We start from the raw sequence: 19,412 nt of genomic DNA on the forward strand, positions 1-19,412 counted from the left end.
TAGTCACCACAAAACTCTGACGATATCTAGATCACAACTACAAATCATAAATAGGAAACAACAACTTCTAGATTAACACTCGGGAACTCACAATAACAACTAATCACAAAACATGGAAGCATTACTTCCAATAATCCCATAATACTAAGCAGTTACTTCCAATAATCCCATGATACTAAGCAGAAATGAAAAGTCTGGCATGTATCTGCAAGACTGTTTGGGGAAAAGTCTCCGCTCATCGCGGTGTGTTTGATGGAAGCTCTTATGTTAATGATAAAGTGTTGAAATAGATAGAGTGCGTGCATTTGTGTTTTCTTCTACATCGACCACAAGTTCATCCATGACTGAGACGCTTCTCCTAGAAAGCTCGCTGGCTCTGAAAGGACTCGTTCCCATAGTCGAAGGGCTGCTTCTGAAATTTGCCGGAGAGAATGGACTGTTTTTGTGGCTTATTTCAGATTCTCTTGTCATAGGAGATGAGGTTGGACTCTCTCTCTGGTCAACATACACCATGAACGATTTGATTGCACTCTTCAATGACTTCCCTGTTGATGGATCACCCACCTCACTATTATTTGTATCCTTAACATTAGGCTCCCTCATATAATTGCGGAGAAGCATGGAAAAGAATATAGTCAGAGCTACAGATGATATCGATCCAGTGATCAGATAGAGACCCCAGAAACTGCCCAAGCTCAACCTATTGGAACCTACTTCTGTTCCCGAATATGTGCAGGCTGTGTTATTTAACCATTTGTTTTTAATCTGTTGTATTTGTTTGTCCTCTGAAAGAGACTGAACGGCCGTCGAAATATCAGAGACGAGGGGATCGCCCTTGGGAAATACCTGTGCAAAAGTGTTGATTCGTAAAGACTAACGATATATAGAAGAAGTAGTTTATAGATAGGAATTCAGGAAAATTATTGAATATGTGATGCAACTTACAAAGCCAAAACCCCGAGTCGCGTAGATAGGTCCAACCATTGCATAGTTGCATTGTGAAGCTAGAAAAATGCGGATATAAGGAATCTCGTCGAAAATGGCAGCGACTCTGCCGTTTGAAAGAGCCTCTCCAGCTTCCTCTGCTGACGAAAATGTTCTAAGACTTTCATTGGCTATGTGCAACTGGTCCCTTAGGTATTCACCTACAAAAGTGTGTTCCTGATACCCTACTGGTGCTCCACTGACGCGGAGAGATTCAACATCTTTAATACGATGAATCAACTTTTGTGCTGTGAGAATAGACGTCAAACTGGCCGTATAGTTGGATGTTAGAATCAAAACTACGAATAGCCAGATTAGAAGCACCGATCGAGACAAACTGCTCACTAACTTCACCCCTGCGGTACAATTTATAAACCGAAACAAAAAACTTCATCCAAAACCATCTAAATAGGGATGTTGTGCTTCTTTTATATATTTCAAACCACAAAAGAAAACAAAGTCATTCAAAGCGAAGGAGAATCGCTTACCGTGAGAGAAAGCCAACGTAGAGAAAGAAAACCTGGAACAACACGGCAAACCGAAAAGAAGAAAAGTCAGCTAACTGGAGACTAACGCCACAACCATAAATAAAACGGTCCGCAGATCAAGGATAAGTATTAAGAGTAAATTATGGTGGGAGAATACCAGAGTAGAGTCACCACTTGGTCTCTGGGTTTTCCTCTGAACTCAGGATTTACCCTATGCTCGAATAACCATATTACGCATCCTGTGAATATGAAAAATGCCCCTATTGTGCACCACATGCCTGTTGTAAAAGGCAGCATGAACGCCCAAGCATTATTTGCTTCGTCTGCCTTGACAGGAACTACCATCACAAGACCTGATTCCGTGAATGGTTGTGTGAAATCGACATAGTTACTTCGGTTAGCTAAAATTGTGATATCGCCCACAACTGCATCAAATTTCTGTCAACCAATCTTGAAATCAATATCTACAGGAGCCGAATTTTTCGTAATCCTAAGAATTAGAAATCTAATCATTCAACGGGCTATAGAAGGTACCTTGAGATGAACTTGATAGACAAGGTCATCATAGTAGTGTGTATGGTTGTTCTCCCCGTAGGGAATGAGATCATAAGGCAGTGCATAATCCAGTCTATTCACAACCGCCTCAAATACGTCTATACAGAAACCAGTGACGTTGCTTCGATTACGGCTACTGTCAAATGCAACTGTGACAAATTCAGTGAATCCATGTTTTATGGGAACTCCAATTTTCAATCTCTTACCACTAGTTGGTTGTTCCCAACCACGAGGCACTTCTGTAGATCCACCGGGCCAAATGACAGTTTTAAGATCGTCGATAGTATTATTGTGGCTGGACGGCGATGATGCACCAGAGGGAAGTTGTTTGGAGAGCTGAGTTTCATTATTCCAATACCCAACTACACGGTAGCCATTACCCACTATATTCACAATCTCATAAGTAGAACCCACAATTTCTCCGTCGTCTAGCCGAACAACCCCACTCACACCACTAAAGTCTGTCTTTCCAAGCTCTGTCAATAACTGTGGTCCTTCCTGAAAGACCTTAGCTTCTGCAAAGGTTGGCGAAGAACCATTGGGCTTCATGAAATTAAAACTTGTGTTTCCTAAATTCCCAATTGCACGAGCTATCATCCAGACGGCATCGTATGCAAATAAACCGTAGACATTTAGCTCAGCCTTTTCTTCATGAGGGTATTCGTGTCTAAATTGGCGTTTCCACCTTCGACGGAAATCTTCAAGCTTGTAGGAATTCTTGATATAAGTTTTGACTCCTAGGAGACCTTCCATGTATTCCAACGAAGAAGCATTTAACAGAACATCCCAAAGGCTGGTAAGTTCATCTGTGGTTATCCACACATAACCACTATCCATCATTCCTATTTCATGGGCTTTCTTGAATAATTTTGAAGAAAGATCGACAGACTGCATATAGGCAACGAAAACTCTGGATTCCTTTGTCTTTAATTTGTATACCTCCTTCTCTATAACTATGTGATCCGCACTTAATGGTATCACTGTTCTATATTCTAATTCGGACCCAACATCCCTAAGAGAATCACTCAATGAGGCGACTGCACCGGTACCGAATTCATCATCGGAATAAATAGTTGTAACTCTTCTCCACCCATAGGCCTGAACCAGGGCTGCAATGGGTTGCATTTGCAAGGCATCACTATGTGCCATGCGAACAAAATATGGAAATCTGTGGTTGGAGAGCAAGGGACTAGTAACAGAGAAGGAAACAATTGGGACTTTAGCTGCGTCTCCCAGATGTAATATGAATTCTGCAACATCCGACGCCTGTGGCCCAATTATTGCAACCACTTCTTTTTCCAACAGATCAAGAGCTGATTTCGCAAAGCATAAATTATAATTAATATCAAACTGCCTACAAAGGAGAACATGGAATAAATTAAAGAAATAACTAAGCAAATTACATTTTAGATTTATTCCTTTGGTGAATTTTGAAACTCTTAGTTTGCTCTTGACCTTCTGTAGTGATTATTGTTGGAATTTTCTGATAAATCCCATAACAAACAGACAAAAAAAAATCGCACTCTGTTTTTACACAGAAAAACAGAAAAATTCGCTTGCTGGAAACTGTGTTTCAGCAACACAGTTTTTTTCAGTTGCTGAAACAGGTGTTTCAGCAACGGTGTTTCAGCAACAGGAAATTTTGTCAGTTGCTGAAACAGGTGTTTCAGCAACGGTGTTTCAGCAACGTAATTTTGACGTCAGGTAATTTTTTGAGTTACGAGCTGTTTCAGCAACGCTGATCGTCGTGTTTCAGCAACGATGACAGTATAACAGCAACAGGAAAAATTTAACTTGTATTTATCAAAATAAACTAACTGTTACAGATTTGTCTTCCTCATACAGAGGGAATTTCAAAAACTTCTATTGCTGAACATCTACTTCAGAAATTCACTAAGGAACGATTCTGTTCCACACAGATGAACATAAAAAAAAACAAATTACATTCAAATTTCTGCACTGCTGTGCATTTCACTCTTCTGAAATTATTCTTCTTCCTCTTCTTCACGCTGCTGCATGCTTTCCTCTGCTCTGTGTGATTCTTCAGCTGCTGCTGCTGCTTCTTCTAACGCTGCTGCTCTCTCTTACTTTTCAGTCCCTGCACTGCTGTGCAAAAGGGCTTCTTTCATGTGAGCTCATGCTGCTGCACATTCTTTCTTCAAAACACAGAAATTACATTCCAGCGCTGCTGCGCTATATTGCTAAACTCTTAACACTGCTGTGTGCTGCGTTTCCATATTCACTAACAGAAAACTATACTCACGCTGCTGCGTGCTCTCCTCTGCTATCTATCTTTCTCTCTAACCTTAAAAATAGAACTGCTGTGCGGTATTTATATGCTGAAAAATATCTGATTAAAACAATAAACTATTACAAAATATCTTCTAATGTTTATCTCAGAATTTATTGCAGCAAGGCGGTGATGCCTTTATCAAAATCAAGTCGGCTGTCTGCAGGGGAAATCAGCTGAAACTTTAATGCATATTTATGTGCAAAAATATCAAAGGCGACTTGGCTGCACCGAACACCTTTAACATTTACTGCAAATCAGATTCCTGTGCAGCTGTTCATTGTTGCAGTTGGAATTAAATTCCAACACTCCCCCTTAATTTCAACTGCTGGGCATTCAATTGTACCCAAACACTTCCTCTCATAGAGGAATTCACCAACTGCTTCTGATGCAGTTCCACAACCAATTAAAATTGTCTTCCTCTTAATAGAGGGGTTTACCTGAGACTATGCTGAAAAGCATCTTCCTCTCAACAGAGGGATTCACCAAGGAACGCTTCAGTTCCACAACCAATTTCTGTTATCTCAGAAAATTACAGTTTCAGCCACACAGGCTGTTGCTAAAACACGTGTTTCAGCATCTGGCAGACAGTTGCTGAAACACGCCTGTAGAATGCATTGTTGCTCCAAAACACAACGAGAGAATCTTCCTCTTAACAGAGGGATTTCAACATGCCTACTTCAGAGGCACTTCAATCTGTCCAAATTGACACTACTGTGTCTGCCTGATATTTTACACTGCTGTGTGTGAAAATATCTTCATTCGCATTGTTCTTCACAATGGCACTCAGGTTGCAATATGCTCTACACTGCTATTCATTACAGACTCTGTCTTCTCCTGAAAAACATTACACTGCTGTGTGTAAAACTTTCAATACATTTATGCTGCTGCATATACAGCTGTCTTAGCACTGCTATCTCAGCAACTCTCTATCAGCACTCTGTTTCAGCAACTTTGTCTCAGCATTGCTGTCTCAGCAACACTGTCTCATTATGCTGTCTCAGCAACTGCTGTTTCAGCACTGCTGTTTCAGCACTCTCTCTATCACTGCACTGTTGTGCATAAAATAACTTCTCAAATTGCTCTTGCGCTGCTGCGCATTCCTTTCACATTTAACAACAAAAATACGCACTGTGTGCTCCCCTTCATTGATTACACTCGCACTGCTGCTGTGCCACTACCTTTCATTTCTTCAACAAAAATTTTCATGCTGCTGCATTTTCTTATTTGCATTGCTGTGTAAAAACACATTTCTTCATTCTCTCTTAGTTCTGGTTTCATTTTCTTCGCACTACTGTGCTTCTCCTTCTTGCCATCACGCTGTTTTGCGCTGCATTCTCCACACAAAAAAAAAAAAAAAAAAAATTAACATGGGGTGCTGCCTTTTCTTTTTACACCCTTGCTTCACACAATCTTCAGCTTCATTTTTTTTTACACAATGCACTACTGTGCAATTCCTTTGGCTTTCTGCTGCCACACACATTCTCATTCATTCAGTGTGCATTAAAAATCTGCTGTTTTATGTTCTGTCTTCCCACTGCTGTGAGGATCTTCTTGCTTTGAATACTTTTCTTCTTGCGCTGCTTCTCTTTACATTTCAACGCTGCCATCTTTTCTTCTTTATGCATTTCTGTGCATATTGCATAAACACAAAGCAAAAACATTGCTGATTTCATCACTGCTGCATATTACCTTTTAGAGGGATTAACAAAAGTTTCATTTGCAACTGCTGCGCTGCAATACATCCTCCATCAACAAATGACTGTTAATACAGTTCAGCAAACAAAAAATTTACAAGCTCCCCTTTAGTGTATGCTTTATCTTCTTTCAGCAGAATCTTCTCAAAAGAAACTTAGATCAGCTAGAGAGCTCAAGGGACTTTCGGACTGTGTTTTCTTCCTCCTCCATACTTGTGTAACTTTCTTCTTTTGCATGGGTTTAGCTTGTGTAAAGGCCCATGTCAAGTTACAGTCACGTACCATATGCCCAATGTTATGACACTTGAAACATTCAACATTGTTCATGAATAAAAATTCATGATTTCTTCTTGCAAAATTATTTCTTGGAGATTGTCGAGGACCACAACATCTATCTCCATAAAATGCTCTACAGTCTTTTGCCATATGACCAAAGTTTGAACAAGCATAACAATAACCAAGAAATGAACTTTGGTACCTGGGAGATGGAGGTTTCGTTGATGTACTTCTGAAGCCTTGCTGCCTTGAGATCCTTTGTTGATGACCATTGCATCTTGCCTCTTTGACATCAGCTACATTTCTTCTTGTAGCTGGTTTTATGCTTGGAGCAGGATTTCTTCTATTGCAGCCTTCATTTTTCTCCTTGCCTTTGCTGGAACTAGGAGCATCATACCTTCTTTCTGACTTCTTCACATCTCCTTTGCTTAAAGCATCCTCATCCTTCTTTGAGGGTTCACCTACATACCCAAGTCCTGATTTATCATATGGAGATCTGTGATAGCTGAGCATATCATCCAAGGCTTGAGAGCTCTTCATGATCTTGTTCATCCCTTCAACCTTCTTCCTGAGGAGGACAATCTCTTCTTCTAACTTTTCACATTCATTATTTTTCTTTGCTAGTTGTCCCTCAGTTTCTTCCTTGCTACGAGTAGCTTCAGCTGCTACTATTTTAAGGGAGATAATATCAGACTTCATTTTGGAGATTTCTGCTTGACTGCTCTCCATTTTCTTTACAGCTCCTTTTGCCTGCTTCTTGGCTTCTTGTAGTTCGGACTTAAGGGAGGAGACCTCTGCCTTGTACTGTCCAATCTCTTCTACAAGTTTGTTCACTCTTATGTGCCTTTGTTCAAGTTGACTTGACAAGGCGTCTTCCTGCTTTTTTGCTCTGTTCAACTGATTTGTCATAGACATGACTTCTTCATGATGCTTCCTCTTGCTTTCATCAAGTTCCTTCTTAATCTTGGCAAGCTCTTCATCCCTTTCTTTTACTTGAAGCTTGATGAGGTCAAGCTTTTCATTTTCAGCTCCTATGATGAGTTCTTCTTGACTCATTGTCATGGTCAGTGCTCCCTTTGCATGAAGGTCATGCAGTCTCTCCCATATATCCTTTGCTGATGTATATTTTCCAAGATTCTTCTTCACTGAATCGGGGAGACCATCCAAGATAGTCTTTGCTGCTTGTGCATCATACTCCATGGATTCTTTATCCATATTGCTGTCATCAATCACTGACTCCCAGACTTCAATCCCTTCAAACATTAGGAAAGCCCTCATCTTTACTTCCCATACATCAAAGTTTCCATCAAACTTTGGAACTTCAAATAGACTGTAGTCTAATGGATTGCCTTCTAGTTTAGTAGAAAGGGGGGACACATTTTTAACAGGTCTGGAGGCTTTCTTCTTTGACCTTGCCATTCTTATTCTAGGCTTTAAAATCTCTGACTGTGTTTTTAAAATCACTGACTGTTTCTTCAATAACAACACAGAAAATATTCTTGAAAAATACCTTAGATTCTTTCTTGGCTGAGTCTTCACACTGCTGGAGAAGTTGCTGCTGCAAGAAATCTTCCTTCAGCTTCTTTAACACTTCAAAGAGCCTGGACTAGCTCCGATACCATGTTGGAATTTTCTGATAAATCCCATAACAAACAGACAAAAAAAAATCGCACTCTGTTTTTACACAGAAAAACAGAAAAATTCGCTTGCTGGAAACTGTGTTTCAGCAACACAGTTTTTTTCAGTTGCTGAAACAGGTGTTTCAGCAACGGTGTTTCAGCAACAGGAAATTTTGTCAGTTGCTGAAACAGGTGTTTCAGCAACGATGTTTCAGCAACGTAATTTTGACGTCAGGTAATTTTTTGAGTTACGAGTTGTTTCAGCAACGCTGATCGTCGTGTTTCAGCAACGATGACAGTATAACAGCAACAGGAAAAATTTAACTTGTATTTATCAAAATAAACTAACTGTTACAGATTTGTCTTCCTCATACAGAGGGAATTTCAAAAACTTCTATTGCTAAACATCTACTTCAGAAATTCACTAAGGAACGATTCTGTTCCACACAGATGAACATAAAAAAAAACAAATTACATTCAAATTTCTGCACTGCTGTGCATTTCACTCTTCTGAAATTATTCTTCTTCCTCTTCTTCACGCTGCTGCATGCTTTCCTCTGCTATGTGTGATTCTTCAGCTGCTGCTGCTGCTTCTTCTAACGCTGCTGCTCTCTCTTACTTTTCAGTCCCTGCACTGCTGTGCAAAAGGGCTTCTTTCATGTGAGCTCATGCTGCTGCACATTCTTTCTTCAAAACACAGAAATTACATTCCAGCGCTGCTGCGCTATATTGCTAAACTCTTAACACTGCTGTGTGCTGCGTTTCCATATTCACTAACAGAAAACTATACTCACGCTGCTGCGTGCTCTGCTCTCTATCTTTCTCTCTAACCTTAAAAACAGAACCGCTGTGCGGTATTTATATGCTGAAAAATATCTGATTAAAACAATAAACTATTACAAAATATCTTCTAATGTTTATCTCAGAATTTATTGCAGCAAGGCGGTGATGCCTTTATCAAAATCAAGTCGGCTGTCTGCAGGGGAAATCAGCTGAAACTTTAATGCATATTTATGTGCAAAAATATCAAAGGCGACTTGGCTGCACCGAACACCTTTAACATTTACTGCAAATCAGATTCCTGTGCAGTTGTTCATTGTTGCAGTTGGAATTAAATTCCAACAATTATATCGTTTGAATCCACCTATATTCTCATCGCAGTCGGGTTTCGCGCACCGAGAGAGAATCATTCATTCATTATAAAAGAATGAATATGAAAGAGGAAACAATCTCACAAACAGGGTGGTTTTCTATCCATATATAGAAAATACAACCTACTGATTATATGATTTGAATCCACCCATCTTCTCAGGTCTATGGGGTCTCTCGCACAGGGAGAGAATCATTCATTCATTATGAAAGAATGCATATGAAAGAGGAAACAATCTCACAAACAGGGTGGTTTTCTATCCATATATAGAAAATACAATCTACAATTGAGAACAGAACAGCGAACACATTTAAATTACCCGCCGAAGCACCCTGAATAGCATCACCACGCGTGTCACGGAACAGTAGAACCAGGCGACAGCCGTTGAGTAGCTGGGTGTCGTTATTAATGTCGTCCTGTGCTATTTCAAGGGCGGTTTTGGCTACTTTTCCGACCCAAGAGTTGTAGTTCAAGAGCACACCTATATTCACCACGCTGTCGTTGTGGACTGCTCGGCACAAGTTCCCAGTATCACAGAATAAAATCGAGAAAATCATCAAAACTGCGAGCACCTGGCCTACCATCTCGAGTTTCACTTCCCAGACCTGGTTATTCCTTTTAAGGTTGGATACATATATAGACTTTGGGCTCCAATGTAATACGATATATAGGCTTTGTCAAAGACAATTATCATATTAATAAAAACTAAATAACGAATGAATTGTCTGGTTGGATCTCCCTTAATGCCTTGACTTTGCCTTCACTTCGAGAAGCACGCGATCTGCATGACCAATATCCGGTCTGAATGCTCGTCTGTCACTACATTGATCTCCTTTAATGGCTTGACTTTGACTTTACTTCGAGAAGCACCTAATCGGCATGACCAATATCCGGTTTGAATGCTCGTCTGTCACTACATTACAGCTGTGGATGTAGTTACTACTATGGATGAAAGTTGTATTTTACGTTTACATTTGGGATGGTGATCAGGATGAAGGTTATATTTTACTGCAACCAGAAAATCTACATTTGGGACGGTAATCGGGGATGAAATGAAAACTTTCCATCTCCGGATCAAGATTATCACTCCGACTACTCATTATTTACTGCAATTCATTAATATATAAATCTTAAAAAATATATTTTAAAACATTAAATCAATGTCTATGAATTTTTAATGATATATAGAAACTTAAAAAGTATTATTGGCTTTTGAACAATTTTTTTATCTCTATGTCTCATGCATATACTTTGATACAATGATATAGTTATGTTTATATCTATACATCCATGTTAAATCTCGGCAATAAGCATAATGTTAATTTTAAAAATGGTTAGAAAGATCTTTCTGGGTAATTATTAATGGTTTTACAGTTCATATACTAGTATTACGAGATGTTACAAAGGAAATGAAGTAAGGCATAAATTGAAGAGCAATGACGATATAGGAATAGGCAAATCTAAATAAGATGCAAAATGTAACGGAAATGAAATTCTATGGTTGACCATGGTTAACCATGAATAATACCGGTAGTATCCAGTAGGGTGACAAATAATAAGGGTGCTTTTTACTCATAATTTTAATTAGGTAAGGCATAAATTGAAGAGAAATGATGACATAGGAATAGGCAAATCTAAATAAGATACAAAATGTAACAAAAATGAAATTCTATGGTTGACCATGGTTAACCATGAATAACCCTGGTAGTATGCAGTACCACGACAAATAATAAGGGTGCTTTTTACTCATAATTTTAATTAGAACTCTGGTAATGGTTTGATGATTCCGATGCAATCTTATGTTCATTGAAAATTAGTTTCAAATCGATGGTATCCAACTTTTTAAATGAAACTGATCAATTAAGATTTGCAATTTTAGGGATTAGCCTCTATCAAATTTTTATAATATATATTTGATTTAAAACACTAGTAACATTAATTCCAAGAAAACAGAACCACGAGATAATTAACCCAATTACTCTATTATGCAAATAAGTGTTTTTCACTAGTAATTATGATTGAAGTTTAATTACGGATTAATGATTTGGGGCAGGTTAATGATTTGTGGTGGGCCAACATTCATTGAAAGCTATTTAAATCAACTCACTTTGTATAAATCAATTTAACAACAATCTGGAAAATTTTTACAACATTCAAATTATTTTAAACTTTACAATTTTATGTATATCAAGTTTCTAAAAACAAATCTTTATTTTATATATTATATAATTTTTTGGGGAATAAAATTTCAAAATAATTAACTCAATTATTCTACTCCATTTTAATTAAATTCTACACTTCTCTAATACATATAAAAAAACACTTCCCAAAATATATAATATTTTATTGAGGATTCTCTCAAAATAGTGTACATATTTATATAAATAAAAATGATTAAAAAGATATCAATTATGAATTCAATTATCTATATTTATATTTTCTTTTCCTTTCCACAATGTACAATGTGAACAACTAAATATATATTTTACTAAAACACATGATCAACATCAAACTTGCACACTTATAACTAAGCACTACAAAACGTGAAAATTATGTAAATTTTTTCAAAATGCGAATGATTATTTTTATGACAAATAAAAATGATCGGGTTGTACAATTCTTAGTGTGTGCATTCCCTTTTTCTCTTTAATTTCTGTCCAACCCCTTATCAGCAAGGTTTGTAACATATTGTTTAAAGTTCCCTTTTCTTCTTTAATTTCTGTCCAACCCCTTATCATCTAGGTTTGTAACATATTGTTTAAAGCTGGTGAAATCTCAAGGAATATTGTCCTGTCATTCCCCAACTGATTATTCAAAGATTTTTTTTGTTTCTTTTCTATAGTCCAAATATTTTTTCTTCTGACACTCCCTCAAGGAGACGGTAGGCAAACAGAAACTCACCTCTTTTGTGTTTGACACTCCCTAAAAGGGATGTTATTCAAAGATAAATTTGCCTCGGAGGCTGAAATTCACATCTTTGGGTTCTGCCAATCCCTGAAGGGATGCTGGAACAAAAATTTTCTCCAGAGGGAAGCCACATCTCGCTATGATACATGTTTTCTCAGTTTTTGGACATTGGCTGGTTTTGAAAAGTGGTAACCAATACTAATTGGTTTGATTTCTATCACTGGTCGGGTAGCTCTGTGTTGGTTTGTTATTTGGCTAGTTTTGAAAAGTGGTAACCAATACTAATTGGTTTGATTTCTATTAGTGGTGGGGTAGTTTTGTGCTGGTTTGTTATTCTAAGATATTTATTATAATCTTTTGTCTTGTAAAAAAAACACAGAATGTTTTAGAAGATCGTTCCAAACGTCGAGATTATGTGGTTATATTTAAATTGCCATTTGCAAGTATTTTCAACTAACAAAATACATCAACTTTCAATTAAATCAAAAAATGTTTTAGAATTTCCGAGTCGTAAACTTGATTTCCATAGTTGGTTATCAACCTTAGTAGAAAATTTCAACTTCTACTAGCAATTGGATATGTTGTCATTCCAAAACCACCAAATCCAATGAGAATATTTGGTCATTGACAACTATCCTTCATCTCTCTCCATAGACTTAATACAACTTTTTATTAAAGAGGTGTTAGACACGTGATCTATTAGAGTTATGGTTAATGGTTACAGAATAAAAACCAAGGTGTAAGACACGTAATCTGTTAGAGTTATGGTTAAGGAATAAAAACCGACATTGGGAGTCTAAGGTTCCTTGGAAAAAGAATCCAAAGTCCGTAATAACACATATTTATACATTTATCTTATTACATCGGTGAAATGGAATCTACACTTATCTTTCATTTTGACTCAATCCATCAGTATCAACAAAGATCCTTCTCATGTTGATACCATGCAAAATCCATCTTAAATTGAAGTGAAATCCCCATTTACTCTATGGTTAGCAACTGTGGTATAGATTCTCCTGCTACAAAATAAACTAACTCAAATCTAGAGCTTGTCATCCTAACCTTTCTTGATAAATCCATTGCAAGCCAGTCCTTTGGTATAGCCTTCACATGAAGCATACATATCAAAATATTTGAATGGCCAATGGCCAAAATTATCTTGTACCCTAGAGCTACAGGTAAAGAAAGACCAAGTGCTCAATGCAAGCTACCATGGCACCTCCTGCTTCTGAAAAACCAAGGCTTTCTCTAGAGCTGTATGTAAAGAAAGACCAAGTTCTCAATGCAAGCTACCACGACACCTCCTAATTTTGAAGAACTAAGTTTTTTTCGAGAGCTGCAAGTAAAGAAAGACCAAGTGCTCAATGCAAGCTACCATGGCACCTCCTTCTTCTGAAGAACCAAGGTTTCCTCTAGGAGGCACCGTGAAGTTTCAAAACTTCAAAATCAAGGCTAGACAAATATATGAGGGTAATTGGATTACCCTCATGGTATGCTTATCGTAGAGAATGGCATACATTGCTTATTATTATTCATTGTACTTGTAAAAATAACATTCAGAAATATGCATGCCTTGAGGAAACAACAGGCTTTTACACCTACCATAATTTTGGGAGAACAGTCCATACAAAAAGAGTTTCTATACTACCAGACGTTTTAACCCTCATTTAACGCATGATTCCTTATTATTTAGAAACAGAAAGGATCATCAAAACAAGAAAATGAGTCAATCATCATACTACCAGACAACCCTCAAATAACATACAATTCCTTATTATTCAGCAATAGAGAGGATCGTCAAACCAAGCACATGAGTCAATCATCAGTTGTGCAAACATATATCTTTTGCACAGATGAAGGGAGACTAAAATTGACAACATAAACCATTACACAATCAGAGTAAACAAGAAAAATTGTTGTATGAATCAAATATACCCAAAATAATGACAAATGAAGCATAGGGAAGATTAGCATCTTTGTTCATCTAAGTTGGTGGCTGGACTCATATATTTGTACTATCTCAATGAACATTTGTCCTCATGTCATACCTCCTTTAATAAAAGATTTGTCACGATGGTGCACATGCAAGCCTATACAACTTGTACCAAATTTCAGTTCAGGATTGCATTGGCAATGGAGAGCCACCTGGAAAAAATTTTTGTTTTTGTTTGAGTTAAAAATGTTCTCATGGTGTACACCCAGTTTGGATACTAGCTATCTAGAAGACAATGTTTCATTGTATTTTCCTTCATTTCTGGTACAACCAGAATCACCACTAGAATTCACATGGAAAAATAATTTAGTCTCTATCAACTCCATTAAATGTAATACACATATTAGATATAGGTGCACAGTATCTATCATCTCATATTGGCAGAGATATTAAAAGTGATTTCAATTATTGAGAATTGAATGAGTCATCTAATCCAATATAGCACAAAATTAACACCCATGGCATCGATCAACATCATGGATTGGTTAAATCTGCAGGTATGGATCCTCCCATATTCTGCTATTTCAATACCCTTCATAGTTTAAAAAATTGATAGCTTTTGCAAGCTGTAATCTTAGGAGCCAATCAAATTTGAAATAAATTAATACAATCAAACAGAATATGCAGCCCACATTCTGTCCAAATACAATTTGTAGGCTCTGGATTCATAACCTAAAGAAATTTGTAGGTCCAAAGGAGGCTCTTTGAAAATACTTTCTATTGACTTTGTAGGAGTGTCGATATTCATTTGTTGTTGTATTAAAAATGTTTGATTCAAACATTTCAATCCTCACTTTGGGAGTCATCATGTCTCTTACATATGCAAATGGAAACTGATCCCGAGGATTGAAGATTTCTAATTCATTGAATAATAGGCAAGAAAATAGCTTCGTTGGAAGCGTGTGCTTTCTCAATATTAGTGTAGTATCAAGCACATCTATAATGCCAACAAAAACACACAAAATCATAAAATTAGTTAAAGAGAGAACCAACCTCAAAACAAATCTCAGATGTTATCACACTAAAACTTCACCATAATTGAGAAAATATAATTTCTCATACCACTATTGTAGGGAAGCTTTTCAGAGCTCCAAGTTTGCAACCCATCGACAGAGTAACTGTCCATTTGATATATCATATCTTCTTTGCTCCACTTTCTCCATATGACTGTAAAAATGACTCCCTCCATGGTATGACTATTGTAAGGATGCTTTGAGACAACAATATCAACGTTGTGAGTTTTAAGGAGATTTTCAAAAATTGAAATAGGATCAACAAAAAGATGTAGCTTGGCATCCATCCAGATGTTGTAAACACTGTTTGGGAAAAACATTTGGGGAACATACTTGGGTATGAGGCCATTCATTACAGATTCCTTGTATGGCAACTCCCTGACCAAAACAATGTGCCAAATTCAAATTCTATGAGACTCATTGGGCTTGATCTGGTACCTGGCAAGAACTGTGAGAGTTTCATTGTCCATAAACATGAAGAAAAAAACGTTTTCTGCTGTGATTTTCCTAACATTCTTGAGTTGCTTAATCTTTTCATAGGCTCCAGATATAAATGAAATTACCACAATCCCCTTGCACTATTCAATGGCCTTCCTGTCTTCTTCATACACAAGGAAACCTGGGGTACAGTAATTAGCAAAACCACAACGCAAATCAGTCCCTTTAGAATAATTGAAATACCTTTTTCTTTCCTTCAAATCCAGATTTCCATCGAAGGTCACTGGGCCTATTTTTGAATTAGGGTTTTCAGGTCCTTTCATGTACTATAGCAGATATTTATCAATTAGCTCTTATTTCTAAATCCGATGAACAATATCCGAGACTGCAATCAATAATGAAACATAGTTTTAGCTTGATTACTTTTATAGACATGCATGCCATAAGGTAGTGTTTCTTGATAGATATCTGAAATTGTTAAATATGTGGATCTCTAATTACCTGAAAACTGAGAATATAAGTGGCAAGACCAATTTATTAGTGGAATGGCATACATTGTTTATTAGTCTTCATTTTACTTATAAAACTGGCATTTAAAAACATGCATGCCCCGAGGAAACAACACGCTTTTACACCCACCATAATTTTGAGAGAATAGTCCATAAAAAAAAAGTTAATATACTACCAGACATAAATAACCCTCATTTAACACACGATTGCTTATTATTTAGCAACACAAAGGATCATCAAAACAATAAAATGAGTCAATCATCATACCACCAGACAACCATCAAATAACACACAATTCCTTATTATTCAGCAACAGAGGGGATCGTCAAACCAAGGACATGAGTCAATCATCAGTTGTGCAAATAGATATATTTTGCACAAATGAAGGGAGACTGAAATTGAAAACATAAACCATTACACAATAAGAGTAGAAAAGAAAAATTGATGTATGAATCAAATACAACAAAAACAATAACAAATGCAGAATATGGAATATTAACATCTTTTTTTATCTAAGCTGGTGGCTAGACTCATATATTTGTACTGTCTCAATCAACATCTGTCCCCACATCACACCTCCTTTAATAAAACCTCTGTCACGATGTTGCAAATACAAGCCTATACAACTTGTACTAAATTTCAATTCAAGATTGTGTTGAAAATGAAGAACCACCTAGAAAAAATCTTTGTTTCTATTTGAGTTAAAAATATTTTCATGGCGTACATCCAGTTTGGATACCAGTTTTTGAGAAGAGCACGTTTAATTGTATTTTCCTTCATTTCTGGTATAACCAGAATCATCACTGGAATTCACATGGAAAAATAATTCAGTCTCTATCAACTCCATTAAATGCAATACACATATTAGATATAGGTGCATAGTCTCTATCATCTCATGTTGGCAAAGGCAGTAAAAATGATTTTAATTATTGAGAATTAAATGAGTCATCTAATCCAATCTAGCACAAAATTAACAGACATGGCATCCATCAACATCATTGATTGGTTAAATTTGCAGGTATGGATCCTCCCACATTCTGCTATTTCATGATCCTTCACAGTTTAAAAAATTGATAGCTTCTGCAAGTTGTAATCTTAGCAGCCAATCAAATTGGAAATGAATTAATACAATCAAATAGAATATGCAGCCCACATTTTGTCTAAATACCATTTGTAGGCTCTGGATTCATAACCCAAAGAAATTTGTAGGTCCAAAGGAGGGTATTTGAAAATGCTTCGATTGACTTTGTAAGTGTGTCAATATTCATCTGTTATTGTATTAAAAATGGTTGATTCAAAAATGTGAATCCTCACTTTGGGGGTCATCATGTCTCTTACATATGCAAATGGAAACTCATCCCAAGGATTCAAGATTTCTAATTCATTGAATAATAGGTAAGAAAATAGCTTCATTGGAAGGGTGTGCTTTCTCAATATCAGCGCAGTATCAGGCACATCTGTAATGACAACAACAACACACAAAATCAAAAAATCAGTTAAAGAGAGAACCAACCTCAAAACAAATCGCAGATGCTATCACACTAAAAATTCATCGTAATTGAGCAAAGCTGAGTTCTTATACCACTATTGTAGGGAAGATTTTGAGAGCTCCAAGGTTGCAAGCCATCGGCATAGTAGCTGTCCGTTCGATATGTCACAACTTCTTTGCTCCACTTTCTTCATCTGACTGTAAAAATGGCTTCCTCCATGGTATGAGTATTTTAAGGATGCTTTGAGATAGCCATATCAATGTTGTGAGTTATAATGGGATTTTCCAAAATTAGCAAAGGATCAACAACAAGTTGTTGCTTGGCATCCATCCAAAAGTTGTAAAAACAATTTGGGAAAAGCCTGTGGGGAAGATATTTTAGTATGAGGCCATTCATTATAGATTCCTTATATGGCAACTCCCTGACCGAAACAATGTGCCAAATTAAAATTCTATGAGACTCATTGCACTTGATCTGGTATAAGGCAAGAACTCTAAGAGTTGCATTGTCCATAAACATGAAGAAACAAATGTTTTTTATTGTGATTTTCTTAACATTCTTGGGTTGCTTAATCTTGTCATAGGCTCCAAATATAGCTGAAATTACCACAACCCCCTTGCATTGTTCCATGACCTTCCTCTCTTCTTCAGACACAAGGAACCCTGCGGTATGGTAATTGGAAAAACCACAAGGCAAATTAGTCCCTTTAGAATAATTGAAATACCTTTTTATTTCCTTCACATCTAGATTTCCGCCGAAGGTCACTGGACCTGCTAATGAATTGGGGTTCTTAGGTCCTTTCATCTACTGTAGCTGAGATTTATCAATTAAATCTTCTTTTTGAATTTGACAAACAATAGTCGAGACTGCCATCAAGAGCGAAACATAGTTTTAGCCTAATTTCCTTTACAGACATGCATGCCATAAGGTAATATTTCTTGATGGATCTCTCAAATTGTTAAATATGAGGATCTTTGATTACCTGAGAACTGAGAATATAAGTGGCAAGTCTGATTTGCCATGGCTGTATTTTTCTTGAGAAAATACTTCTTCACTCCATTATATGAAGGATATTCGATGAAGTGCATTACAGAAGACAATAGAAACTGTATATGAATACCCATCAGGATAGAACCTTTCAGGACTCATATAAGAAGAGGTGCCCACGAAGGAATTGCACTAGGCCAAAGTGTAAGCCAACACAGTTCTAACACCGAAATCAGCAACCTTGACTTCTCTTATTAATCAGTAAATTGGAGGGCTTTATATCATGGTGAACAATTTTTTCCTAATGCAGGTAATGCAAGCCCTTGAGTACCTTCCTCGCAACCTTAGCCAAATAGTGTTTTGGGATTTTCTTATGGGTTTGACGAACCTGCGCAAGGGTTCCACCATCCATGTAGTCCAACACAAAGGAGATTTCTCCTCCTCGATCTAATATGCCATAACATTGCACGATGCATGGAGAATTCCCTCGAATAGGCCATAACACTGCAAGATGTTTGGAAAATTCACCCTTAAGAGAATCTCCATTTCCATCACTAATTTATTTTTAACAAAAAGCTCATGCTTTTCCTGAATGATTTTGAGGGCATAAATTTTCCCAGTCTTGCATGCTTAACCTCGTAGACCTTGCCACTACTCCCACACCCCAAAGTTGAAATCTTCTGGAGATATTCCAGCGTAACTTCTTCGAGAGGAATACAAGGAAACTTGCAGGAACCATTCGTGTTAGGGGGCTTCGACAGTGGAAGCGGCAATGGAATTGGCTTAGAATATGCATCTTCCCATGCTGGGTTTGGCATCTTCAAACCCACCCTCGTTTTTCTCTCCCTTGAACTCATCTTCCAACTGAAAAATAAAAATTGCCTTTGCCTCTATATACCCTCTTTCTCTCCCTAGCACTACTTAAGACAAGAAACGATACAAATTTGAGGAATCTTCTCACAACAAGAAAAACCCTAAAACTAAACCCTTCCAAAAGTTAACAGAAACACCCTAG

At 37.1% G+C, this 19,412-nt stretch overlaps 1 protein-coding gene across 1 annotated transcript; it reads right to left on the reverse strand.

Annotated features, from left to right (window-relative positions):
• Positions 1-267: 267 nt before the first annotated feature.
• Positions 268-9,643, reverse strand: LOC149139500 (glutamate receptor 3.2-like). Its single transcript, XM_089450745.1, has 6 exons — positions 9,337-9,643; positions 2,007-3,340; positions 1,630-1,910; positions 1,473-1,504; positions 946-1,340; positions 268-846 (listed from the first exon to the last, which is right to left on the reverse strand). Exons 1-6 carry the CDS (start codon positions 9,641-9,643, stop codon positions 268-270), a joined length of 2,928 nt encoding a protein of 975 aa, XP_089306871.1.
• Between the last annotated feature and the right edge of the window lie 9,769 nt (positions 9,644-19,412).

Source organism: Pinus tabuliformis, chromosome X, assembly GCF_031772625.1.
Source record: "Pinus tabuliformis cultivar Carrire ecotype Pingquan chromosome X, CPIR1, whole genome shotgun sequence".
Lineage (NCBI taxonomy): Eukaryota > Viridiplantae > Streptophyta > Pinopsida > Pinales > Pinaceae > Pinus > Pinus tabuliformis.

Coding starts and splice junctions, on each gene's coding strand:
- LOC149139500 (XM_089450745.1), bottom strand. CDS start 9,643: ATGGTAGGCCAGGTGCTCGCAGTTTTGATGATTTTCTCGATTTTATTC. Junction 3,341..9,336: donor TCTGTTCTCAATTGTAGATT/GTATTTTCTATA, acceptor TTGCGAAATCAG/CTCTTGATCTGTTGGAAAAA. Junction 1,505..1,629: donor CAAGTGGTGACTCTACTCTG/GTATTCTCCCAC, acceptor GTGTTGTTCCAG/GTTTTCTTTCTCTACGTTGG.